The 27,943-nt window shown below is 44.9% G+C and overlaps 1 protein-coding gene across 2 annotated transcripts; it reads right to left on the bottom strand.

Moving 5' to 3' along the window:
• Positions 1 to 292: 292 nt before the first annotated feature.
• Positions 293 to 27,735, bottom strand: LOC117750913 (aryl hydrocarbon receptor-like). Of its 2 annotated transcripts, none has more exons than XM_034562355.1 (11): positions 27,203 to 27,735; positions 19,839 to 20,029; positions 9,626 to 9,729; positions 8,475 to 8,564; positions 8,227 to 8,341; positions 8,007 to 8,128; positions 7,201 to 7,397; positions 6,996 to 7,105; positions 4,856 to 4,997; positions 3,089 to 4,766; positions 293 to 2,326 (listed from the first exon to the last, which is right to left on the bottom strand). In XM_034562355.1, the coding sequence occupies exons 1-11, from the start codon at positions 27,259 to 27,261 to the stop codon at positions 2,264 to 2,266; spliced, it is 2,871 nt and encodes a 956-aa protein (XP_034418246.1). In that variant the 5' UTR covers positions 27,262 to 27,735; the 3' UTR covers positions 293 to 2,263. The 2 variants fall into 2 exon arrangements, with proteins under 2 accessions (XP_034418246.1, XP_034418244.1); XM_034562353.1 differs by having other exon boundaries at positions 293 to 2,329; positions 27,203 to 27,734.
• Between the last annotated feature and the right edge of the window lie 208 nt (positions 27,736 to 27,943).

The raw sequence follows: 27,943 nt of genomic DNA, 5'->3' as shown, positions 1-27,943 counted from the left end.
CCCAGAAATATGGCAAGGCACATGTTGGCATAAAACATCAACATTTGGCTCCTGTTTTTTTTGTTTTTTTGTTTTTTCTCATAGTGGCTACAGTCACGTCTGTATTTAAGTTTAACATCAAAGGCCATGTGTACTTTTATTTATAGGCTGCCTTATGGCCTCCGCGGACTGAGATCCCGAGGCCGTATTAAGACATTTAGGATTATCGTTACTCAGATTTCACAATTTTTAAGCATTTTTTACTAAAAAAGCTATTTCCAAAAAAATAAAATAATAGTTCTTCTTTTTTTTCTTTTTTTTTTTTTTTAACGGGAAAAAAAGTTATACAAAAAAAAACACTTGAGTGATTTCCCACAATGCAGCAGAAATATATACGATAAAGCTGCCATGTTTCTTTACTCGGGGTTAATAATCCAAACAGTTTCTTTTTTTTTTTTTGTAGTGTGGAAATAACAAAACACCAAAAATAAAAGAGCAGAAACAGGAAACGGAGTAAAATATGATCAGAATGCATCGTTGGACTCGTTTAACTCGAGATAGGTCGAGTTAAGCTTTTTCCCTTGTTTCCATAGTTACGGACGGTTTTTTTTTTTTGGGGGGAGATGGAAAATGGACATTTACAGAGATTCCTCCGAGTCTTGAAATGCACTCGAGGATAATAATAAAAAACAAAAAAACTCTTTTTCTTTTTAACTTTACAGTAAACATTCTGCATCTCGCGCGGACACGGCTTCCCTTATATTAGTGCAGCTCTCAAGGATTGCCTTCGAAAATATTATTTTAATACACAGGAAGGCACAGGTACATGTATTACGAGGACACATTTTTTTTATTTAATTAAATTTTTTAAAGCTGCCCGCGAGGAATGAAGGCATGAGAAACGGTGTACGGTCACGACGCTATCATATGAATTAATGTTTGGGTTTATATATATATATATATATATATATATATATATATATATATATATATACACATGTTTTAGGGTGCTCCTGTGTGGGGTGTGCTTTATTTTTAAGTGCTCTCCTTTGAAGGGTGTATATAAATGGGAAAAAAGGGATATAAGAAGTTATAATAATGTATTATTATCTTTACGCTGCTATCTATATTTACCAGCCGTTTCATTTGAATTTTTTTTAACCGAAGAGCGCCTGAAGGCACCACCGGTTCATCTGACCTTTAAGATCTCCAACTCACCGTTTGGTTCGACGCCGGGGAACAATTTGGGAGATTATTCTGTCGTCTGCCCCGTTTCAGACGGGTTGAGACACGTGGAGGGATTTATTTTGGCTCATTTGCATACCAGACTTCCAGTTGCCGAATATAGTGAGAAGCACCCCAAAGCGTTCAGGTCTGCATTACAAAAATAACTCAACTGCAGCGATGCTCATTTGCGGGTTTAAAAAAGAAAAAGAATACGGTAATAAACGTCAGCGAAAAATTAATGCGACGAATCCCCCCAAAAATATGGAAAAAACAAAAGTTTAGCAGGCAGCAGAGCGAACGCCACAAATCGTTTCACGATCGCGCCGCTTATATTCCGGGACACGGTTACTGTTGCCGTTAACATTTTTATTTTATTTTTTTATACTTGACAAATCTCTGCGCGGCGTTCTCATTTACGCTCTTTACGTTTTTTTTGTGAGAAAAAAAAAAAAAAACGATTTATTTTCATCCGTAATAACATCACGTTGAGGTTTTTCACTTTTAAGTGATTTATTTTCGCGTTTTAAATTTTTTTTATTGCATTTTTTTTTTACAAAGACGATGACAACATCTTTTAGAAAGGTCGCCATCGAAGTTTAGAATAATTATATATATATATATATATATATTTTTTTTTTAAACAAAAAAAACAGCACGTTCTAGTTTTTCTTTCTCGTCGTATTTCAGGCGTTTATAAACCGGGAGATGAATGAACGTCTCCGTGGCGACACCTGGCTTCCCTCATAAAAACCTATTTCTTTGGCTATTTGGATTCACTTGACCCTCCTAGCTGGCTCAAGCTCCATCCTGCGGCTTCATACTTCATTATTAATATCGCGCATCTTCACTAAAAAAAAAATAAACTGACGAGCGCAGCTTTTTTTTTTTTTTTTCCAACGATACAGACTTGGACAGAGTATATAAACGGTACAGATTGATATATAAAAACAAAAAGAAGTAAAATGGAGGTGTGTGTGGGGAAGCATGAGAGTCTGTGGATGAGCGCTGATACAGGCCAACGATACGGAGGTGTGTCCTCCTGCAGGAAGCAGCCCGACTACTTCATCGGGTACATGGCCGCGTCCCGAGAGGGGGCGGCAAACATCCCGTTGAGTTCGTCCTGCTGAGGAGAGGTCGAGAGGTCACGAGGTCAAAGGACTGCACCATTAAAACATGTAGGAAGTTGGTTTTTTGTTGATAATTAAGAAAAAATGACATTTGCCTCCAATGTTAAGTAGAGATTTGGATGAACAAACCCTGAAGGATCTTATATTGTTACCGTTAACATTTAAAAACATATATTTTCAATTTAATTATATATTTTTTAAATCTAATTTATGTCTTTCTTTAACATTTTTCTCTATTTTAATAAAATCAATTAGTGGTGAAAAAGATTGGTCGTGGAACTGTTTACAGAGCGATAGAATATTTAATATTATTCCTGCGTTTGTTTTGCATTTGTTTACTTTTTTTAAAATGTTTTTGTTGTAAAATTGTATCATTAAAAATCTTGTGATAATTAATACATTAAATTCAATGATTCGTGCTTCATGCAGCACACAAAAAATGCCATTTGCCTCCAATGTTTTGGAGTAATTTGGACGAGTTAGATGTTGTTACCGTTGTCTTTATTATATTCAATTAGTGGTGAACACAATTAGTCTTGTAACTGTTTACAGAGCAATATAATATAATATTTTATTCCAACGGCATTATCGCATTTATTGCGATAAATTGCACGTCTGCACGAACAAAACCAGCAACTTGAATTTGTCATATTCTGATATATATGATATATATCATATATATAGCAATTAGTTAAATCATCAATCAGAATTACTCTACATTGTGATAATAATAATTTCTCTTTTAAAATGATTACCTGAGTCTGTCGGTGGTGTTCCAGGTAGTGCTGCATGTTGGGCGGCGGACTGATGCTGGTCTTCTCCTGGTTGATGGCGGACGTGCCCACCACAGACTCACCGTGGACCCACTGGAAGTAGCAGGAGCCCCGAGGGGGACTCTGATCCAGGGACGCGTCGGCCCCCCTCAGGTCCGAGAAGCCAGAGAGAGCCAGGACGTCGCCCCCTGCTGGGCTGGAGGAAAAGTGCTGGTCGAACATGCAGCTGCTGTGAGCGGCCGCCTGGCCGCACGACAGCCCCCCCTGCTGGCCGTTGTTCAGTCCAGCGGCGCCGCTCGGCCAGAGGCCGGCGCTCGGGAGCGTCTGCCCTCCGGGAGTCTGGCTGTGGCGCGCCGCCGTCGGCTCGTGCCCGTTCTGCACCACGCCGGCGTGAGGCGGCCTCTGCTGCCACTGCTGAACCTGTTGGCCGTGCGGTTGAAACGAGGAGCTCCCTTGAAGACACGGCGTGGCAAAGGGAGCGGGGATATTGGGCGCGCCGAGAGCGTTGAAGGCTTTGCAAGAAATCAGGGGGTGCGGGACTTCCATCGCGCCGGGAGCCACGTTGTTTGGTTGCCGAGCGGAGCTCTGCAGAAAGCGGCCGTTTGGTGCAACCGCGGGAGCCGGAAAACTGTTCTGGGGACAGTGCAGAAGCTGGCCGGGCTGCGTCTGGTTGGGAATCCCCAGAGGTCGGCCCATGTGGCCGCTCGGTGCCCGCCCGCAGGACGGGAAAGGGGCCGAGGCGCCGGGGACGGTGAGCTCCGGGAGCTCTATCGACGGGCTGAAGATGTCCCGGAGGTGCAGCTGGTGAACGGCGGGCTGGTTGGGGTCCGCCGGAGGGATCAGGGGGCCGAGGTGGGAGAGTTTCTGGGTGAATATCTGAGGGGGCTCGGCGATCGCCGGGCGGACCATCGCCTCCTGCTGGCGGGCGTAGAGACCGTTCATCGGAGAGTAGGTGCGATCGGGGCTCGGCGTCTCAAACAACGGGGGCTCGCCAGGCCCGACCTGGCCGAAGGGGTCCGGCCGATGGTCGTTGGCCGCCGTGAGGCAGCTGGGGGCCTCGAGACACTCGTCCCCCTTCTCCTTGAACAAGACGGTGTCGATGAAGTCAAAGATGTCGTTGGTGAGGACGCTGTCCAGGTCGGACTTGACGTTGCTGTGCTGCTCCCCGTCCTCGCCCAGCCTCTTGAGGGTGTTCTCCCACTCCATCAGCTCCGCGTCGCTGACGTCCAGATTCTGCAAGGCGGCGCAAAAGTCGCCGTCGTGCGCCATCTTTTCCAGGTTGTCGATCACGGCCATCACCGACTGCTTGGCCTCCTCTTTCACGATGACGACGTCGCCCGCCGCCGCGTCACCGCCCCCCTGCCACGAGTCCCCGGGCACGCTTACCAGCGCCTGGCTGTCCATGAACACCTGATCCACGGGCAAGGGGGCGTCCGGCACCTGCATGTAGACCGACTGGTCCTGGCTCAAGAAGCAGTCCAGCAGGGAGCCGGGGGTCACGTCCTTCTTCATGTCCTCCACGTTGCTGAACATCTTATTGAACTGGAACTGGGCGACGTCCACCGCGGGGCCGGTGTTGTACAGGACGCCCTCTCCCGTGGTGAAGCTGAAGGGAAGCTGCAGCCTCCTCTGGCGCTGGTACTCCTCGCCCTCGGCGTTGCTGGAAAAAAGGACCAAATGGCACAACGTCACATTCCCGACTTTAGAAACCGGCTCAATCTGCCGAGTTCTGAAGCCTCGAACACTCACACTAAAGCTCTCTGGTACGCGATGATGAACTCGGGCCGCCCCCCTTTGTAGATCAGCTTGGCGTTGGACTTCACCCACACCCAGCCGCCCGACTTCGTCAGGAGCCGGAACACCGTCAGCCCGGTCTCTCCAGTTTTAATCACTGGGATGGAAGGACGAGAGAATATTTATATTAATAATATAACAAAAACACAGCCACAAGTCTTTGATCCATATTGTGTTCATAACCGAACCCTTTGTCTGCATAACATAATAAGTGGAAAAGTTGTTTTAATTATTCTTAACCCTTCAATTCATTATTTTCATGGACTTAAAATAATTGGATTTAATGCAACAACATTTTATATCTCTTACTGGCAATATAAAATTATCCCCATTTAAGTAATAATTATGAGATACAAAGTCATAACTATGAGATACAAAGTCATAAATATGAGATACAAAGTCATAACTATGAGATACAAAGTCATAACTATGAGATACAAAGTCATAACTATGAGATACAAAGTCATAAATATGAGATACAAAGTCATAACTATGAGATACAAAGTCATAACTATGAGATACAAAGTCATAACTATGAGATACAAAGTCATAACTATGAGATACAAAGTCATAATTATGAGATACAAAGTCATAAATATGAGATACAAAGTCATAACTATGAGATACAAAGTCATAAATGTGAGATACAAAGTCATAACTATGAGATACAAAGTCATAACTATGAGATACAAAGTCATAACTATGAGATACAAAGTCATAAATATGAGATACAAAGTCATAACTATGAGATACAAAGTCATAACTATGAGATACAAAGTCATAAATGTGAGATACAAAGTCATAACTATGAGATACAAAGTCATAACTATGAGATACAAAGTCATAACTATGAGATACAAAGTCATAATTATGAGATACAAAGTCATAAATATGAGATACAAAGTCATAACTATGAGATACAAAGTCATAAATATGAGATACAAAGTCATAACTATGAGATACAAAGTCATAACTATGAGATACAAAGTCATAAATGTGAGATACAAAGTCATAACTATGAGATACAAAGTCATAACTATGAGATACAAAGTCATAACTATGAGATACAAAGTCATAACTATGAGATACAAAGTGATAATTATGAGATACAAAGTCATAATTATGAGATACAAAGTCATAACTATGAGATACAAAGTCATAACTATGAGATACAAAGTCATAAATATGAGATACAAAGTCATAACTATGAGATACAAAGTCATAAATATGAGATACAAAGTCATAACTATGAGATACAAAGTCATAAATGTGAGATACAAAGTCATAACTATGAGATACAAAGTCATAACTATGAGATACAAAGTCATAACTATGAGATACAAAGTCATAACTATGAGATACAAAGTGATAATTATGAGATACAAAGTCATAATTATGAGGGGGAAAAAAGAAAAAAAAGGTAAAAAGTTTTTGTATCACAGCTAAATAAATATTTTTTTTCTTGTACCGGTGTCAACGGGCTTCCATACTTTGCCACATTAAGCTTTTGTGCCCTCAAAACACTGACAACCCAAAACACCACAAGATTCCAGACCTGGTAGTTATGACGACAACCTGCCCGTTATGGTTTATTCCTCATGTACCGAGACAAAGTATATTGTCCGAGCTTCGCCAGGAGTAGAACTAAAGAAACATCGAGGACAGCGTTAGAAGAAAAAAAGATCTAAACGGTTCATTTAGATTTCTTCTTTTACTTTCCCCTTCAGATGTTTCTTGAGTACAAGCAGAGACTCTGAGCGGTTAGGGGAGGGAGGGGGGGGGGGGGGGGGGGGGGGGGGGGGCTACGAACAACCACAACAAAATGGCTTGTTATACTGGGGGAAGTATTGAGATATTGTCCTCTGGATTCAAAGTGTGGTCTCAGTTTGGGTCCCGTATCAACAACATGTTTCTTTTGTCTTCAAACTGAAAACAAGATTTAAAGTAAAACAATGTGGCGAAACAGCCAACGTGCTTTACATCTTACTCTGCATAGTTGTTGTTTTTTTTTTTTTTTGGGGGGGGGGACAACTCTCTTTCTCATGAGAAAAACACACGTCAAACGCCAAATTCAAAGTGACCATCGCTGACGTACTGCGGATGTGGTTGTCGGCGCAGTGCATCATGTCGGCCGCGTGGATGAACTGGTAGCCGGAGCCCTTCATGCACAGCTCGATCTCCGAATAGCCCAGAATGATCTTCCCCCTGGGGGGGAGAAAGAGACCACCGCGTGGAGGTTGTTAAACTGGGACGAGCGTCTTGAAACGATTTGTTTTTTAAAAATGGTCGTTTCTTCCCACCTGCTGTCGACGCCCATCGGCGTGAAGTCCAGCTTGTGTTTGGTTTGGAAGAGGAGCATCTTGGCTCTGATCTCCACGATGGTCGGAGGCTGGACGGGCACGGCGATGCTGAAGAGCCCCAGCTGAGGCTTGCTGCTGCTCCCATTGGAGACCTTCTGGCCGTGGAGGTACTTCAGTCGCCCCTGGAACTTCAGAGCCTGGTTTCAAGGGGGGGGGGGGGTTACACCAGAGGTTACGCCGTGTTTTGGCTCTTTTTATGGCAATCTATATTCATGAAGCCTCATTTAGCACAGCATGTCTCTCTCAACCAATACAGATGCTACACATGCTAAATATCCTACACATACTAAAGATGCTACATATGCTACAGATGCTACACATGCTAACAATGCTACAGATGCTACTCTCCCGGCTCGGGGCCTCACACTGCTGGAATGGAAAGAAACATTCCCTCAATCTTCCAATCTGTGGAAGATCTTATGCTTTAACAAGAAGCTGTGCCGGCAACTTTTACAGCATTTGGCACCTGGATCAGGTAGAAAAGATGGACGCCACAGACATGTCAGGTGTATAGACCCCTCATCTGTGTTCTTTGTGCGTGGTTAAAAGGTTCATACATAATTATACACCACAATGCATAATGTACATTACTTGTGGGGGTTACTTGTTGTAAAATGCATCAAACTTGCATTTACATTTTCAATTTATACTTCATTGTATTTTGTAAAACTGCCTCCCGATATTCCAGAAGACCTGCGTGAAATGTCTGGGTTCGCGTCACCGGAGCTGGAGGCGCTCGTACTCACGAGGAAGCCGGAGGAGTTGTCCAGCAGGCAGCGGAAGCGACACACGAAGCTCCTCTCCAGGAAGGACGAGTTCTCCGGGGGAAGCTGATCGGGGCTGTACATCACCGTGCCGCTCTGCAGGCCTGAGGACGACGGGCGGAGGTCAAAAACATCGCCGACCCCCAAAACCCCCCCAAAAAAACATGGGAGAACCGAGCTCCTCGTTATTCGTCCTCCTTACCTTCTCCGCCCGCGGCGGCGGCCGGCGGGTTGAGAGCGAAGTGGAGCTGCTGTTGGAACAAGGCCCGGTCGTCCGTGTGGATGAGCTCGAACACGCTCTGGTGGACCACGTCCGACTGGCGGCGCGCGGGAGAGAGAACGCAACGGCAGATTAAAACGGCGTCTAATGCGCGTTCACCTCTCTCTTTAAGAAATAAATTAAATTAAAAAAGCCCCATTAAAATATGTGTTTATTTATCTTCATCTCACCTGATGGAAGCCCAGGTAGTCCTTCACTGTGGCGGAGACGTAGAACACCGACCCGTCCGACGTGACCACGATCACAAACCCGTTCAGCGCCTGCACGGAACAGAACATGCACGTGTTACTGACACACACACACACACACACACTCACACACATCGCAGGAGCATACACACACTTTAAAAGGGCGCAAATGTATTTTTTATAGTTTTTATGGCACCTCATTTTTTACTTTCAATTCATTGACGTGTCAATTTTTATAGTTTTGTACATTTTAAGGGGGAAAAAAATCCCAACCCAATTAAAAACATTAAGGAGATTCTAATCTTTTGGATACTTATATTGTTATCGTACGTTTTTCATAGAAATGGGTCGAGCAGGTTTACAGGAAACGGGGTCAGAATATGCTTCCACTAAGTAAAAATACAAAAAAATACAAAAAAATACAGATCTATATTCTATAAAGTATTTTATGAAATCGGTCAACAATGAGTACGGATTAAATCTCAGTGTCTAAAATACAAAAAACAACAACTGAATCTTAAATCTGAAGCCCGCTCACAATCCCAAAACAACAGCTGCTGCTCCTCAAAAGGGTCTTTTGTGTTGCGCAATCACGGCCTCGTCGCGCGCGGCTGACAGACAGGTGAGCGTTGGTAAACAAGGTGCGGGAGAAGGGGGGGGGGGGGGGGGGGGGGGGGGGGGCCTTCCTCCTCCGGCGTGGAAGGACCTGGATCAGCTGCGCACAACGTGCACATGAACGCAGTCGGACCGGGCCACGAGACGTTCACTTGTCGAACGGGAACGTGGGACGTTCAACGCAGTGGTTTTGAAAGGTGTGTTTACACTAATACCTATTGTGTGTGTGTGTGTGTGTTTCCTCTTTCTGTCGTGATCTTTGAGTGCGTCTGCCTCGTGCTGCTCTCAGGCTGAGGCAGTTGAGGGTAAATGCACGTCATGTGACCCGGCGACCCCTGACCCCCACCTGACGCCCTGGTTTAAACCGGTTAGCTATGGGCCGGTTCTTTCGGGGACGGGGAACTCCTCTGTTGCAGGAAAAGTAACCAAAACCAGGAGGAAATAAAGAGACGGGCGTTGGTTCTTCCATTTTATTTAAATGTATTTTAACACCATTGCATCCTTGACCTATGTCTCACCTGGAGCAGGAGGTCCCCCTCGGAGAAGCCAGAGGCGTCCGCGCTGTGCCCGTTGAGCCCGTTCGCGCCGGAGAACATCCGACTGCTGCTGGAGTTCATGGTCGCTGCAGAGAGAAGAGACAACATGGACGTGTTTTAAAAACAAAATAACCAAACAATCTTTTGTTCAGAAGTGTAAATATGAGTCTGTGTGTATACATGTATACATATTTATAGAATTCATAAATAGATAGATATATAAATATTTATATAATACATTTATATATATATATATATATATATAAATATCTATACATATTAAAATATTTATATAATAAATGTATATATATATATAAATATCTATACATATTAAAATATTTATATAATAAATGTATATATATATATAAATATCTATACATATTAAAATATGTATATATATTTATATAATACATATATATATAAATATGTATACATATTTATAGAATTCATGAATAGATAGATAGATATAGATATATAAATATTTATATAATACATTTATATATATATATAAATATCTATACATATTAAAATATTTATATAATAAATGTATATATATATAAATATGTATATATTAAAATATGTATATATATTTATAAAATACATATGTATATATATAATATATAAATGTATTATATAAATATATATTAATATTTTATGTGTGGCTTTCATATATATATATATATACCAAAGCAACACATGAGACTGTACTCAAACCCATATATCCACATGTACACAGTATATATATAAACCCGTCAAGTGGCCCACCACCTGACCCCTAAGTGAGAACCTGAAGTAGCGTGAGTGGCCCCTCCCCCTTCACCTGAAGACACAACCTGAAGTAGCGTGAGTGGCCCCTCCCCCTTCACCTGAAGACACAACCTGAAGTGAGTGGCGTCTCCTCCGAGCCAGTCCAAACAAAGCAACCCAGGTGAGGAGGAAGCGCTCGGCCTGTGCTTTTGTTCCTCTGTCAAGGAGACGAGTGAGGAGCTTGTTTTGGCCGACTCAGGAGAAGCAGGGGGGGGGGGGGGGAAGGGGGGTTCTGGATGGAGGGGGCGTGTCCCCGGGACCCGGTTCTGGGTTCACCGTAAAGGGACCGTGTGGTCGGACCACGTGGAATCACTATTTATGTTTGGTATGTTTTCCCTTTGTTGTTGTTTGTTTATTTTTTTGCATAACAATAACCATTGAATAAAACAACAACAACAACAATAAATTATCCTGCGTTACTTTGACTTTAAACAAACTTTAAATAAACTAATTAAACTTAATACGTATATGAATGTAAGACCGTGAGCGAGCAGCCGAAGCAGGAAAAAGAAAAGAAAAGAACTCTCTGGAGTCGTGCCAGAAGACAGGTTTTCTCATCTGGCAGCCTGCATATCTGCACACGCGCACACACACACACACACACACACGCACGCACACACACACACACACACACACACACACACACACACACACACACACACACACACACACACACACACACACACACTCAGCCCCCGGGGAGGAGGGATGGGGGGGTTTGTGTGTAAGCGATAGCCGACAAGAGCGCTTCCCTTATCTGGACCGCCACTACAGGAAAGTCCCAGGATGTCACGCAACCTCTCCCGTGATGGGAGGATGAGGGGGTCCCTGAACGCACCGCGGACAAGTGAACGCCCCCGCCACCTTTCAGCGGGAACTCACACAGCGTTTGCACAAACATACTCAGACCTGCACGGCCGGACACACACACACACAGTGTCTGAAACACAGTGACTGACACACAGTGACTGACACACAGTGCATACAACCACCGCCGGCATGGGATGAGAGTTGTGCATGTGCAGAAATCATAGAAACACACACACACAAACACACACACACACACACACACACACGCCAGTTCCAAGTCCAAGTTGTTTTCCTTCCGTTCAATGACAGCGCGAGTTCAACGGCCTCCATGTTTGCTTTTATTCTAGTTAATCTCCCCGGTGGTTGTTCATGTTCTCGACGCACGTTCATGACTCGCATGCAACTTTATACTCGAGTACGTAAATTACCCAACATCGTGTAAAAAAAATATGTGTTTTCGTACATTTCCAGAACATTTAATTTTATTGACGTATCACAAGAGGGAATGTTGTTGCTCTCTTTGTGTAAAATGAGTCTCTGAATGCTGTGTGAACAAACCCCTCTGCATGAAGCTTCATAATATATAGTTTTTATTAATAAATGTGTATAAATGAGTCTCTGAATGCTGTGTGAACAAACCCCTCTGCATAAAGCTTCATAATATATAGTTTTTATTAATAAATGTGTATAAATGAGTCTCTGAATGCTGTGTGAACAAACCCCTCTGCATAAAGCTTCATAATATATAGTTTTTATTAATAAATGTGTATAAATGAGTCTCTGAATGCTGTGTGAACAAACCCCTCTGCAGAAAGCTTCATAATATATAGTTTTTATTAATAAATGTGTATAAATGAGTCTCTGAATGCTGTGTGAACAAACCCCTCTGCATAAAGCTTCATAATACATAGTTTTTATTAATAAATGTGTATAAATGAGTCTCTGAATGCTGTGTGAACTAACCCCTCTGCATAAAGCTTCATAATACATAGTTTTTATTAATAAATGTGTATAAATGAGTCTCTGAATGCTGTGTGAACTAACCCCTCTGCATAAAGCTTCATAATATATAGTTTTTATTAATAAATGTGGATAAATGAGTCTCTGAATGCTGTGTGAACAAACCCCTCTGCATGAAGCTTCATAATATATAGTTTTTATTAATAAATGTGTATAAATGAGTCTCTGAATGCTGTGTGAACAAACCCCTCTGCATAAAGCTTCATAATACATAGTTTTTATTAATAAATGTGTATAAATGAGTCTCTGAATGCTGTGTGAACTAACCCCTCTGCATAAAGCTTCATAATACATAGTTTTTATTAATAAATGTGTATAAATGAGTCTCTGAATGCTGTGTGAACAAACCCCTCTGCATAAAGCTTCATAATACATAGTTTTTATTAATAAATGTGTATAAATGAGTCTCTGAATGCTGTGTGAACAAACCCCTCTGCATAAAGCTTCATAATATATAGTTTTTATTAATAAATGTATATAAATGAGGCTCTGAATGCTGTGTGAACTAACCCCTCTGCATGAAGCTTCATAATATATAGTTTTTATTAATAAATGTGTATAAATGAGTCTCTGGATGCTGTGTGAACAAACCCCTCTGCATAAAGCTTCATAATACATAGTTTTTATTAATAAATGTGTATAAATGAGTCTCTGAATGCTGTGTGAACTAACCCCTCTGCATAAAGCTTCATAATATATAGTTTTTATTAATAAATGTGGATAAATGAGTCTCTGAATGCTGTGTGAACAAACCCCTCTGCATGAAGCTTCATAATATATAGTTTTTATTAATAAATGTGTATAAATGAGTCTCTGAATGCTGTGTGAACGTTTTCCTTGTCATGGAAGCAAACTAACCCCTAAATCTCAGTCTCTTTGATATCCGATAACCAAACATTGCGAAACTCCCAAACGTACGGCTTCAGGCTGAAACGGCCCTCAAAAGCTTTTTTCTTCTTTTTTCTTTCCAATACATTTTTGTGTCACCTGACACCAAAGAGAGAGAGGGGGGGGGGGGGCAGCTTCCTGTTTGAGAGAGCGAGCTATTACTGGGTTGGTTAAAGTGCCCCCCCGCCGCCTTTGATGCAGGATTTCACTGCAGGCCAAACATCCCCCCCCCCCCCCCCCCCCCCCCCCCCCCCCCCCACCTGTCACTCAGGGAGGGAGGCGGGGCTTGGATCGTCCTTTCATGCAACTGGCTTAAAAAAAAAAAAAACTCCATATGTTGAACTAAAAGGAGAGAGAGAGAGAAGAAAAAAAAAGGGGGAGACGACGACGTCACGGGTTGGACGTGGTTCTGAGAGAGAGTACGAAGCGTCGGGGGGGAAATATTATCTTGATTTTGAAAACATTTTAGTTCCAGCAGCAGATCCTGAACAGAGATCGCTGTTCTCACGCGGATTGAGCAGGAAGAGGGCGGGGCCCTCGCGGCGCGGCCAATGAGCCGGGGGGAGGGGGGGGTCCGGTGTTTTCGACCTCCCATTAGCCCGTTTGATTAATGTCCCTGTTTACAGCCACGACAGGAGGGGAAGGAAACGCGGAGGCACGTCGAGGGAAACGAGGGGAAACGAGGCGGCTTCGGATTGAAAAACAAGACATTTTTTTTTATTATTTTCATATTTTGTTTTTTTTAATAAAAAAAAAGATGAAAACAAAAAAGCATTTTTAGTTTAAAACATTCAGAGTTACTCTCGCAGCGAGATGTCGTTATAAGTCAGAAGGTGAAGAGGTTACGGCGCTAACCAGTCTTGTAATACCGCGTGAGGCCTCTAGAGGCGATAGAGAGTCACTGTGAGAGGAGGAAGAAGAAGAAGAAGACGAAGATTGTTTGTTTGTTGGAATGAATTTAAACAAGTGGCAGAAATGAGAAAACGGCTTGTTTTTTCCCCCCACTAGTTTATCGCGTTTCTTTTTAATTTAAATTATTATTTTTAGAAGAGTTATGTTAATTTAGATGGTGTGGTACGCAGTAAGTGAAATGCTGCCCCCTAGAGGTTCGGAGGAGGAGGTCTATTCCTACAACATTGGCCCTTTTTGAACGGGGAACCCAAAAAACCGCCTCGAGTCCACGATAAAAAAAAAACATCCACTTAATTATACACTATTCAGGACACAATGTGTTTTACTGGTGGCGGACTCTATTTTAAATACACACACACACACACACACACACACACACACACACAGCTATTTCGGGGCAGTCCGGGCCTCTTGTTATCGGCTTGAGAAAAGTAACGCCGTCGGTTTTTAGGACGAGAAAAGAAAAGCAAACCTCCGGCCTCTGCGATAGGCGCGCCTCAAATATATCACATCGCTGAAGTGATGCTTATCAGCGCCAGAGCGCCCAGAGGGAGGAGGGGGGGGGGGGGGCGGGGGGGGGGGGGCAATTAAATCAGCAGCTCAGAGGTAGAAAACACCAACTTTACCAAAGTTTAGCCGGCGGAAAGCAGAGTTCTCGGGCAATAAACAACACTTTAAAAAAAAAAGAAGCTAATTTACACGCCTGGTTAAACATATTTATACCCTGATTGCAACCAAGGGCCTTAAATAAATGAGATAATGCATCTTCTGCCTCTCTTAAACCCCCCCCCCCCCCCATCGGAACTGCAGCAGACAGCTGATTCAAACAAACACCAACATTTTCTGGAAGACTCTAAATGTCACAGAAGAAAACCAGGGGAAGAAAGAAAAAGAAGAAGTAGGAGGGGGGGGGAAGTAGTTTTGAGACGCAGCGCTGTGGTTTTTTAAAAAGCTGGAGAGACGGAGAACAAACCTCCCAGAGAATGGAAATGTGTGGGGGGATGGTGGAGAGGGGGGGGGACATGATTAAATCTGTCTCCCGGCGGTTGCTTTGCATTCTCACGATATACTGAAAGGCGAGTCGGGAACCGAGAGCCAACCGGCGAGTCGAGTTAAAGAGTCGAGTCTTAATCAATTTAATTAACGAAACCACGTTCTTCTCCTGCGAGCTGCAAACCTAAAAGGTGTCCGTGCACACCTTTTTATTTTCAACATTTTTTTTCATTCCTATTCCTTCTGTTGCTCTCGGTTCCGATATCCCCAAATTACATGGAACTACAGTACACGACACGGGGGTTACCGCAGCAACCGTGATTGCGAACAGGCCCCCTGGATGTTTTCAATGCAACTCGGGGAGAGAGAGAGAGAGAGAGAGAGAGAGAGAGAGAGAGAGAGAGAGAATCCGGCATTTTTCAGCAGCGAGCCGCAAGCCTTTTAAAAAAAAAGAAAAAATATCCGGCGCCGCCTCGTTATAGAGTCACTCGACAAGGCCGAACAGTCCGGTTTGCCTTAAAAAAAAGAAAAAAGAAAAAAGGAGTCTGCCATTTAAAGGCAGACATTAATAGCTTGCTTCATTATCAGGTCTTTAAAATCTTACTCCACATCCCCTGAAATTGCTTACGTTTGTTCTTTTTTTTTTTTTTTTTCACCTAACGATTTATGGAGATCATTATCTTAACTTCCAGGCGTGTCCCCGCCTGAACACCCATCCCAGGCTCGGGGTTTTTTTTGGTCTGGGAGAGGCAACCGAAAGAGTTCTGGAGCGCGAAGGGAACGTTTGCATTTTTTCGGGTTCCTACTAGAACGTGCTTCCACGACTAGAACATGCTGCTTTAATAAGAGTCGTTCCTTTAGCGATACCAGTCGGGAAATCCCTCCGATACGTCCTTCCAAATTCTGAATCGGCGACTTCGATCCGATAACACGCAACCTCCCTATTACACAACAACAACAACAACAACAACAACAACAACAACGTGTCCCTCGCTGCATGGTCCGTACGTCCTGCCTGATCGCTACCGAGCATGTGCAAAACCGGTGCTGCACACCTGCGGCTAAAACGCGCTTGTGCACCCTATTTTAGAGCTAGTTAGCGGTTAGCAGCCGGTGGGCAGGGCACGGTCCTGCTAGCGGCTAGCGGCTAACGACACATGACGACGGGTTCAAGCTGAAAATAAGTAAATAATAACGCTATCGTGTGTTATAATGGTATCTTTGGGGGTGCACCAACAGATCTGTGCACGTGTTTCTGGTTACGACCGCGTTTACTTTGGTTTGGTTCTGCTTTGCAGAAATATATGTATATGTATATATACATATATATATATATGTATATATATATTAGATGTCTTCAGTCTGACTTCTGGGTCTAGTTTCAGCATAAAAGGGAAGCGCTGATAAACGTGCGGTGAGCTGCACCGTAATGAGCATGTGTGTTAGATAACAATCATAACGCCCAACCAGCAGATTGGATCTTCCACCACTCACCGCCTCATTTCACTCTTTGGATTCATTTAAAACTGGTTTGAATTAAGTAACAATGAGTCTAATATGCTCGCTAATAATTTCTGCTCCCACACCGCCTGTAAAACAAAAAGAGGATTCTTCTTCTTCTTTTTTTTTTACACAAGATGAATATCAAGTGACCATCCGTGTTAATATGACGTCACTCGAGGAGCTGCCACAAAGTCACAATAGTCTCGCATAACAAAAGCGCGGATCGAGTGTCTGAGAAATGGACGCCGCCGCGGTCGGAGTGAACGGGGCCCGGTAACCCGATTCCCCCCCGAAGACGCCACCGGAGCCGTTTGAGGACGTGTGACTGACGCGATGCTGCAACCCCAATAATGAACGACGCCTTTCTATCTGTGTGGCTTCCACCGGGCGCTGCTCAACTCACACACACACACACACACACACAGACACACACACACACACACACACACATACAGACACACACACACAGACAGACAGACAGACAGACAGGCTGTCTGCATGAACGTGTTTGACCATCGCGGGTTAATCTGTGATTGTTAGCAGAGGCTCCAGTCTGCAGCTCAGCTCGGTGTAATTTACTGCAAAGACATAGAATTATGCACAATTATGGAGGTAAGTTTTTCTTTCTCTTGTTCTTTTATTTTCGAAGTCCCTCCCCCCTTTGCAGTGTCCCCACGGGACCCACCGTAAAAAAAAGGGGGGCGGGGCTTTGTTCGGCCTCTCCTTTCAATAAAATTCTACTATTGAACTTTTGACCATTTTGTTGCTGCATTAAAATACATAAAAATTGTAATTCCTAGTACTGAATTTATTAATACAGAAACTTTTACATCCAGCCACTTAATTGTTAAATTTTCTTTTACAAAAGAGAGTAAACAAGTCACACGTGTCCCGTCTTTTTCTCACTTCGGGGGGGGGGGGTGAAACGGGGCGACGGCTTCGCAACGCCGGCGTTCCACGTCCTCTCGAAAGCTTTTTAAAAATCAGACTTGCGCAGTCAGCGAGGCGACTTCCCGTTTAGACTTTCACACGGGGGAGTGTAAACATACCGAAGATGTTACGTTTAATGACACGCTTCGCACTCGTCGTTTTCTCTCGTGCCGCGACTCACTTCCTGTTCTTCCAGCTAACAGCTATTCGCTCTCGTGTGTCTCCACTCGGAGAACAATGAAAGTCTTGAAAAGCCGAGGGTTGTGACGATTAGCGCTGAAAGGCGACGTCGACCGACCTATCCTGTAAAGCGACTTCAGATTAGTTACTAACGCTGTTTATGTTTTTATTACCCGCTAACCTCGCGAGGCGGTACACACAGCGAGCGCAGGTCTACGGCGAAAGAGCAGCAGCATTTATGGGGGCGATGGGCTGCACATGGGCTGTTTGATGTGACATGTGATTCTGATTCCTCCCCCCCTAACCGGCGCTACAGGGCACAGACCGTCTTCTCGGCAAAGCGAGGGAGTCGAGCCGAGGCACAAACAAACAAACGCACTGCAGGAAGTCGCAGGAATAAGAAAACCATCAGAGTCCAGAGGGGGGAAAGGCCTGTTTTCGGTTGACCTTTGAAAATGAAGACGGTAGGAGAAAAAATGGTGGCGGTGGTTTAAAACGAGGAAGGAAGCGTGCTGCAAAAGCTGTCGAACTTTCCCTCTTTAACACAACAACAGGCCCCCCCCCCTCGATGCATGAAACCAGAAGAATGCACCGAGCGTGCCCAACGTCTGCATTTAGTTTTTTCTCTTTCACACTTGCATCATCTGAATAGATCGGCGGTGTGTATTATTAGTCACGTCTAAATCTCTCATCTCTATTTTTTTCCCACTTTTTTTTACAGCCTGGCACAGTGAAGGAAAAAAAACCATGTGTTTGCATGTTCTGGGATGTGCACGAGGTGCACGAGGTGCACGAGGTGCACGAGGTGCACGCGAAAGTTCCTTCGGTCATCAACACAAAATCTAAACATCTGGCCCCAGGTGTTTGAAAGGAGTTGGACAGCGACTCCACCGATACGCCACATGTGCCGTCCGTCCATTTATTAATGCAGTCGAAGGGAAAACACACATTGAGCTTAGCTTTGCATGCATGAAAAAACATTTATTTAAATGCTGATTAAACACACGCTGCAACTGTGTTTGAGTGATGTGTCACTGGCTCACGACAGCTGCACGTTAAGTTAAAAAGGGACCCGACTTAAAGCAGGTGATCAGAGCTGTGTGTGGGGAGAGGGAGGGGCTTGTCACGGGTCAGAAAGGCCAAGTTGTGAATGCACTCGAGCGGCGTTTATATGGAAACTGCGATCGCAACTGCCGACAGCCTTTTCAGCCCATCCGGCCTCGCGCAGCAGAGGAAAAAAAAAAAAAAAAAGTATGCGAGTGGTTGTGAGAACGCGCGGCGCAGGAATGTCCCGACTCCTCCCACCGCCGCTCACACTGGATGTTCATTCTCGGCTAATTGCAGCGTGCGGTCGGACGGCGGCGAACGCTTTAGCTTTAAATGCGCTTTGGGCCGCTTAGGCTTTAAAACTTTCGCTGCGTGCGACGTCAGCAGGTAAATAACGGGCTGCACGAAAGACGACCGCTGCACCAAAATGAGATCAGGTTTATGAAAAGAAAAAAAGAGGAAAATGTACGTCAATAATATCACGGTACCTTTTAAAAAGGTATCACTTGAAAATAACAACGTAGCATCGGAACTGCAGCAGCTACAATCCGTGCAACCAGGATATGAGTTTCAGTCTATCGGTGTCAGAACCCTGTGGGGGGGGGGGTCCAGGGGGCGATGGCGGCCGGAAAACAGCTCGACACTAAATCCCAGATCCAACTACGAGATAGCGCAGAGAATGTTCCCAGAAAAAAGAAAAAGAAAAGCCACCGAGACGAGACACAGATATATTCCAACATCGGAGGAGCCTCGAGGCAACCGGGCAACTTACTCAGGAGCCCGTCTGCCAGCAAGTCTGTTGTTGAATCCATCTGCGGAGTGCTGGAAATATTATATGCCTGACTCACTTATAATTGAGTCATCATTGAGAGCCTGAAAAGTTTAATGAGCGTACGCCGTGGACTCGATGGCAAACAAAAGAAACGGACTATTGTAAGCGTCGCTCGCGGAGAGAGAGAGAGAGCGAGAGGGTGGAGCGAGGTTACGAGTATCGAGGATGCGTCGTTTCCTAAAACCAGATTCCTGAATGCCTCGCATTCCTGCCTTCGGCTCGACGGCGTTCGGGCTCTCTGGAAGAAGAAAAAAAACAAACAACCTTCCTCACCTTTGAAGTAGCTCTTGACCCTCAGGTAACCCACGCTGAGGCGGAGCACCGACAGTTTGTCCAGACGGGAGCGGACCTCCCCGAAGAAGGGCAGCAGGTCGGTCAGCCGCTCCAGCTCGCCGTTCAGCCGATCCCGGTGGCGCTTCGAGGGGTTCGACTTGACGACTTCATTGGCTTCGGAGGCCTTCTTCCTGAGACAAACAAAACAAAAACAACGTTGGGTATCGAAGCGCCGAATGAGAACGCCTCAGAACCGGATCTGCCGGAGCATGGCCACCTGCCCGTGACACACATGCCGAATCAGACATTTCAACCCTCTGAGCAGACGGCTTTGAACTGGCTGTAAAAACACAGTTGTGACTAATAAACACTTCAGATGACACAACGGGACGTGATGAGTGTGACGAGGAACGCTCATCGGAGCTGTGGTTGCACAATCCCTATTAAAAGGGGTCCCTGAATGCACCACCGAGCAGCAAGTACAGGGCGGAGAGCCCCCGTCTGAGATCTGCCGACAAAAAAAATATGATAAAGTACTCATGACAAACTAAATCTATGAATTGCAAGGAAAAAAAAAGAAATACAAAATACCAGCTAGAGAAAAGAGAAAAAAGTGAACTTTGCCTATTTAAGAACAAATCTGAGTAACTTAAACTTAAAAATCAATCGCATACAAACATTTTCTCAAACATGAGAGCGACACGGTGTGGGTTTGAAAGGTTTTGGAGGATTTGGAGGGTTTGGTGAGTTTGGAGGGTTTAGTGGGTTCAGTGGGTTTGGTGAGTTTGGTGGGTTTGGTGGGTTTAGTGGGTTTGGTGGGTTTGGTGGGTTTGGTGGGTTTGGTGGGTTCGGTGGGTTTGGTGGGTTCGGTGGGTTTGGTGGGTTCGGTGGGTTTGGTGGGTTTAGTGGGTTCGGTGGGTTTGGTGGGTTTGGTGGGTTTGGTGGGTTTGGTGGGTTCGGTGGGTTTGGTGGGTTCAGTGGGTTCAGTGGGTTTGGAGGGTTCGGTGAGTTTGGAGGGTTTGGTGGGTTCGGTGGGTTTGGTGGGTTTGGTGGGTTCAGTGGGTTCAGTGGGTTTGGTGGGTTCAGTGGGTTTGGTGGGTTCAGTGGGTTCAGTGGGTTTGGTGGGTTCGGTGGGTTTAGTGGGTTTGGTGGGTTTGGTGGGTTTAATGGGTTTAGTGGGTTCAGTGGGTTCAGTGGGTTTGGAGGGTTCAGTGGGTTCAGTGGGTTTGGTGGGTTTAGTGGGTTTGGTGGGTTTAGTGGGTTTAGTGGGTTCGGTGGGTTCAGTGGGTTCAGTGGGTTTGGTGGGTTTAGTGGGTTCAGCGGGTTTGGAGGGTTTGGTGGGTTCGGTGGGTTTAGTGGGTTTGGAGGGTTCGGTGGGTTCGGTGGGTTCGGTGGGTTCGGTGGGTTTGGAGGGTTTGGAGGGTTTGGTGGGTTCAGTGGGTTTAGTGGGTTTGGTGGGTTTGGTGGGTTTGGTGGGTTTAGTGGGTTCAGTGGGTTTGGAGGGTTTGGTGGGTTCGGTGGGTTTAGTGGGTTCGGTGGGTTTAGTGGGTTCGGTGGGTTTGGAGGGTTTGGAGGGTTTGGTGGGTTCAGTGGGTTTAGTGGGTTTGGTGGGTTTGGTGGGTTCGGTGGGTTTGGTGGGTTTGGTGGGTTTGGTGGGTTTAGTGGGTTCAGTGGGTTTGGAGGGTTTGGTGGGTTTAGTGGGTTCGGTGGGTTTGGAGGGTTTGGAGGGTTTGGTGGGTTCAGTGGGTTTGGTGGGTTTGGTGGGTTTGGTGGGTTTGGTGGGTTTAGTGGGTTCAGTGGGTTTGGAGGGTTTGGTGGGTTTGGAGGGTTCGGTGGGTTTGGTGGGTTCGGTGGGTTCGGTGGGTTTGGTGGGTTTAGTGGGTTCGGTGGGTTTGGTGGGTTTGGTGGGTTTGGTGGGTTCGGTGGGTTCGGTGGGTTTGGTGGGTTTGGTGGGTTCGGTGGGTTTGGTGGGTTCGGTGTTTTGGTTCCCAGGACACGATCTTCCTCCCATTGATAACATACATCTTCTAATTGTTTTTACCACGACAGCAGCTTTATTCACTCCGCTTCAGGACCACCCAACGCTCGCGAGGAGATGCACGCCATTACTCACTAATCAGACCCACATGCTGCACCGGGGAGGGGAACCGAGTGCAATGGGGGACACCGTTCCTCCTCCACCCCCCCACCCGCTGAGGAGAAAACACTTACGGATATGAGAGCTGGAGAAGAGGGTAAAGATAGAGGGACTGTCTGATGGGTAGCAACTCACCTTTAGGACTTATTAGTCAGAATCCGTATAATTTTAAACTTCTTTTATGCGTTTATTTGGTGACTTGGTTCAGCGGTTGAATGTCGAAATGCTCACTTCCTCACATGGGGAGGGAAAGCTCGACATCTCTGCAGAGAGCGGTGGCGTTTAGCAGGAGGAGGGAGGAGCTAACGAGGTCAATTAAACCAAACGAGCGCGAGACAATCCGTTTGTTTACTTTAACCGTGTTTAACCAACCAATCCCGACGAGGGCCACAATGGCTTCTCTGTAATACGAGGCATTATCAAGGTTAATTGTCGCTAATTGGCCGCCGTTGTTGTCACTATCATGGTGAGGCTAAACGCCCACAAGGCGTTCACATCCAGAGGGTGAGAATGACAGTTTAAATCACATTTAATGGACACGGTGCCGACAGCCGATCACTGCATCCCTCTCTCTGGTTGCCCTAAAAGATCTCTTTACATTAATGATTGATGGTTTTATAACTTTGTAAAACTAAGAAGTGCAAGTGAGTGAACGTATCAACGCATGTCCTTATATATTCATCCTTGCGACAAAAGAAATGCGTCAAATTGGTTTGCAACCTGACCACCCCTGACCCCTCGCCCCCCTCCAGGGTATAAACAGAACTACCACGCGGCCGTTTGCACTCGAACCCAACAACCGAGGCTTCATGAGGAGCTCTTTAAAAGACGTGACGCTCAGTCAGATGTCCTCATTAGCTTCCCTTGTGTCGATCTATCTAACGGGAACCAATCGGCCCAATCAAATCCCATTAAAAAACAGTTGGTTCCGGCCTCTTAAGCGTCAACAACACCCCCCCACACTCCCATTCCTGCAAGCGTGTGAATAAACCCACGAGAATTCGTCATATAAATTTCTTTTTACCGAAATGTCGGGTTAACGACGGGCTACGAATCGTCCTCCTCTCGTCCGCGATGGGGGAACGCAGCCCGGACTTGATTGCTGGCTTCAAGACCTGAGCTTCTACCTTTTTCCCTCGAAGCTGGGGGCTGATCTCACTCTTGAGAAATGCCTCGGCGGAGAGACAAAAGCCAGCATTCAGAACCAATTTTTGTATCCCCCCCCCCCTCTTCCCTCCACCTTGATTTGCTGTGGATGAACCAGCAGACATCAAGACATCCATTGTGTGTGTGTGGGGGGGGAGTCGACACTTCACCTCATCTCATCTTGTTTAGTTTCCCTTCAAAAGAGGAGCGGTCTGAACCCGGTCACCTCGAGGCAGCGCACTCCCCCCCCCACCCACCCCACCACCCCCTCACACCCGCCGCCGCCGCCGCCGCCGCCGCCATGTCACCGACACTCATTTTGCCCGTCTTCCTCGATCCAGAGGGGGATGACTCAGCGGCTCGAGAGCAGGAAGAGCGTTCTTTGTTGCTTTCTGTGCACGTTTCAGGCTGCTGGTAGGATAGTTTACAATAAGGTCTTGGCCTGCAAGAGAGACGTGGAAACCCCCCCAAAAAAAAAATGACTCGCAAAAGAAAAAGAAGCAGTTATATTCCACAATATCCTGCAATCAATACAAACTTTTGCTTTTCTGTTAGTAAGAAGGGAAAAAAAGTACAAAAATTCCCTCCAAGAAGAAGTGCTATGTCCAGTTTAAGCGGCACACACACACACACACACACAATTGAGGACCACCACCACATCGCTAACTTCACTGCGTCCGGTGCGTCGGCCGTCGTGCGACTCGATAAAGTTGTGTGTTCAGCTCCGAATGTGTGTTTGTGTTGCAATGTGGACGCACGGCGGAGAACATTGGATGCAGAAGTTTCTATAGAAGTTTCACAACTACCGTCCTCTGTTGAAAACACTGTCTGAGGGTAACGCTTGCACCAAAACGTTTTTATTTATTTTTTTTGGAGGGGGGGCGGGCGGGGCCTGAAAAGCACTCTGGGAAGGAGCCGGTTATATTTTTGGGGAGGGAGGCGTGCTCCTTATTGTCACGCATGCAAAGTGTTTTTAAAAAAAAATACTTTTTAGGGATGTTGCTGGGAAAAAATGAGAACCCGTTCCCGGCATGAGGCCGTTGTTTAGATTACGTTTGGCAGCCGCTCTCGAGCGTTCCTATTCCCCGACGCTCACACACACACACACACACACACACACACACACACACAGTATTATTCTATTGCACGCGGGTTCGAATCCAAGCTCGGTCACGAGCCGAGAAATTTGGTAAGCGCGTTGATGGGAGAAAAAAACGAAGAAGAAAAATAAAAACCAGAAGTATGTAACCGGTGTTTGTGAAGACGAAACAAAGAGCAAAGAACAAAGGCCAACTTTGTTGCTGATCACCGGGAGTGTTTTGGTGTTGAGCCAAACCTCTTATCAGCATGTCTGCCAGTATGTGAGTGTGTGTGTGTGTTAGATTACTGTGCAAAGCGCATTTGCACTGCCAAAAGCACATTATCGGATCTTATTAAGGATGCCATTGTTTGCTAAAGTAAATGCATTTCATTTATAATAATCCACTCTGTGTTAAGTACACATTACGACTGTGTGTCTGTGTGTTGGAGGGGGGGGGGGGCTTTAATGAGCTCTGTACACTATAATTAACTCATATTCCCACAACAACTTGTCGGAGTGCTGCAACAGTTGGAAAACAAAAGCTGCACAGGGCTGAGAGGAAGACAAAGCAGATTGCAGGTGGCCACCAACTTGAGATATTGGCAACCAATTCTTGGCCTTACAGCAAAAAAGGCCAATGTGCATCCCAAAATATACACATACATATATGTATATATATATATATATATATATATATATATTGTTGCAATAATATGTCAATATTGCAGCGTTTACTTGTGTGCGCAACAGGCTTCTGCTTCCAGGCAGTGGCGACACAAATGAGGCGGTTTGCCTCTGAAGGGTTGAAGAGTTCAAACGAGTGAACCGGGTGACCAGAAAAAAAAAAAGAGGCATCAGATCTTTAACTTTTAACTCCTCTGAGACGATAAGGACGATGTTGCAGGAGCAATGCAACAAACTAACCCCCGCCCCCGGGCTCAGGTAGACGTGCGCGGGTTGCCGTGACGACGTGATGGTCACCAGTTTGGAACTCGTGAGTTTGCATTTTTCACATTTCGGAAAATCGATCACGTGACCCCTCCCCCGGTGAGAACACAATGTTGCTTAAAATGGCCGCCTGTTTTACAGGAGTGGAAGATTTTAAAGTTTTTCCCCTCTGGTCGTCGGGTAGAATACATTTATTTAATAATGCAACAGGATGCCTGGCAAAAGCAGACGTACGCAGAGGGCGGAACGGTAATAAAAAGAGAGCAGGGGCAGATCTGCCGTGGAATGCCCCTGTGTAGTGACCACAGCTTTTTTATACAGCCGGGCTCCTCAATGGTGCCTTTGTGCTGCCGAGCCCAGCTGGCCGTCTAGGAAACCTCAGTCCCTGCTGCACAGGTCCCCACGTCGTCAGATAAACACAGACATCTGCACACGGCCCCACCGTTTTTTTAAAAACAATATTTTGGGGATTGTTTTTACGTCTGGGAGCAGCCAAGTCGAATCTCTCTCACACACACACACACACACACACAGACACACACACACACAGACACACACACACACACACACACACTGCACTCCGTTTGGACAATGCAATCAATTCTGATCGGACATCTGCACTCTGATCATTTCATTACGTCATCGGAGCCGCTTTATGTTATCGTCTGTACGTCTTCCATGTCTTTGTTTGGCACGTTGCGTCACCAGAAGACTTAATACAAAAATGTAAATAAATCCCACCTCCCCCCACTCAAAAAAAACGAAACAAAAAACGTTGTGTTGAAGTCCGTCGTTATTACGTTTTTTAAAAACATACATTTTTACAAATATCACTTATGTAAACAAAGCTTTACTTGGATTTAGTTTGTTGTCTATTGTTAATCCCTTTTATTATGAGAGATGACAGAGGGGCCTTTTCGTTGGGTAGATTTTCATCAGATGTATTGGTACAATACACCACAAAGTAGTGTAATTTGTTTAAAATATACACATAACGCATTAAAAAAAGTGTTATACTAAATACTGTAATGTAGTAGTCCATACACCTGGGTAAGCTCCAACAATAACATAGTTATAGCCGCTGTTGTTGTTGTTGTTATTGACGTTGCATCAATAAAGCATCAATAATCAAACCCTGAACAGAGCTTTAACTTTATATTTCAGTACATTTGATTATGTTGTACGAATTAAAAACACTTTTATTGGTTATGCAATACTTTTCTATAGCTGTACTTGTACTTTTAAAGTAATACACTTAAGTTTTCTGTCACGATTTGCTATATAAAATAAACTTGTTCGGGTTTTTTTGTTTTAAAAAAGGTGAGAACCGAAAGGGTTAAAAACATTTTTTTTTTTTTTTTTTTTTTAAAAGGAGAAAAACAGGCAGCACACGCACACGCGCACACGCGCACACACGCGAGGCCGTATCAGATTACAATAACATACTCGGATCCCGCGAGCCCCCCCCCCCCCATCGCGTGAGAGCAAGCGGCGGAGTCTCCAACTTGATTGTGATTAATGCGCGAGGGCAAAGATATCCATGCCAGATCCAGAGCTAGACGCATTCTTAAGGTGGTCCGCGAGAGTCGAGAAGCAAACCCCCCCCCCAAAAAAGATCATAATCAACACAAAAAACACAAGGCTACACTTTAACGGCTTTTAGACGTTATTATTATGTACTTTTACTGTATATTTATGAATATATAATCAATGTAATGATTAAAGTTTACACGAAGATACGGTCCACCTTAATTAGGTTTCTCCTCATTTTCGGAAATATGTCGGACTTCATACCTTCCCGAATATGACTTAATGTACTTTATTACACTTTTATTTATTTATTTTAAAGAAAAGCAAGCGTTAATTTTCGTTATACATTATGTAACTGGTGAAACCGTGTGTGGTTATAACTAGCTAGCACTTTTATTAACTTTAACTTTAAAAGTAATACGCGTGGTGCGTTTACGTACACAATTTAAAAAAAAGAAAAATAACCGTTTTTAAAAACGCAGTAAGCGAAAGAGAAATATATATATTTTTTAAAAGTCTTACTGTTTGAGAACGGGCTTCTTCCTCTTCTTGTTGGCGTAAGACCCCGCGTTTCCCAACATGGTTGTCGCTTCGCGAGCGCCCGTCGTGTTGAAGTCCGTCGTTTAATTCAACCGGCGGAGTCAAACTCCCATGTTTTAAGTGTCGGGAGAAGGAGCGCCGCCCGCGGGTGGTGCGTGGAGGTCTCTCGGGTGCCGCGTTGCCAAGCTCCCGTGGGCGGACACCTCTGCCGGTGGCTGACCTTGGGTCCCGGTGGTGCGTTGAGGGTGAGCTCGAGACGGCGGTGCGAATATAAAGTTTTTTCAAAGTGAAAAGGGAGGTAGGAATTCACCCAGAGGTCCAACCCATCCCCTCCTTTCTTTGGATAAACAACGAAACCTTATTATTATTATTATTATTATTATTATTATTATTATTATTATTATTCAGAGTCACTTTTTTTTCCTTTGGGTTCTCTTTCTCCTCCTCTCTCTGTCTCTGTCTCTCTCTCGCGTCGCGCGCGCGCTCCGTGCACGGGGCGTTTTCAGGAAATGTGCATGAACAGTCAGTCAGCGCTGTGTTTTAAGGTGGACTGGAGTCTTTGCTTCTGCTTCTGCTTTTGTAATATATATATATATATAAATATATATATTTTTATTTAGTTGGGATAATATGTTCTTTGGCTGAGTTTTCTGACCGCAGCAGGAAATGTGTTAGAAATGTTTTTTCTAATAACTTCCATGCACACATACCCTTGTTGTTTTC

This window comes from Cyclopterus lumpus, chromosome 21 (assembly GCF_009769545.1).
Source record: "Cyclopterus lumpus isolate fCycLum1 chromosome 21, fCycLum1.pri, whole genome shotgun sequence".
Lineage (NCBI taxonomy): Eukaryota > Metazoa > Chordata > Actinopteri > Perciformes > Cyclopteridae > Cyclopterus > Cyclopterus lumpus.
Note: the sequence above shows the minus strand (reverse complement) of the source record. Positions and strands in the feature narration are given on the sequence as shown.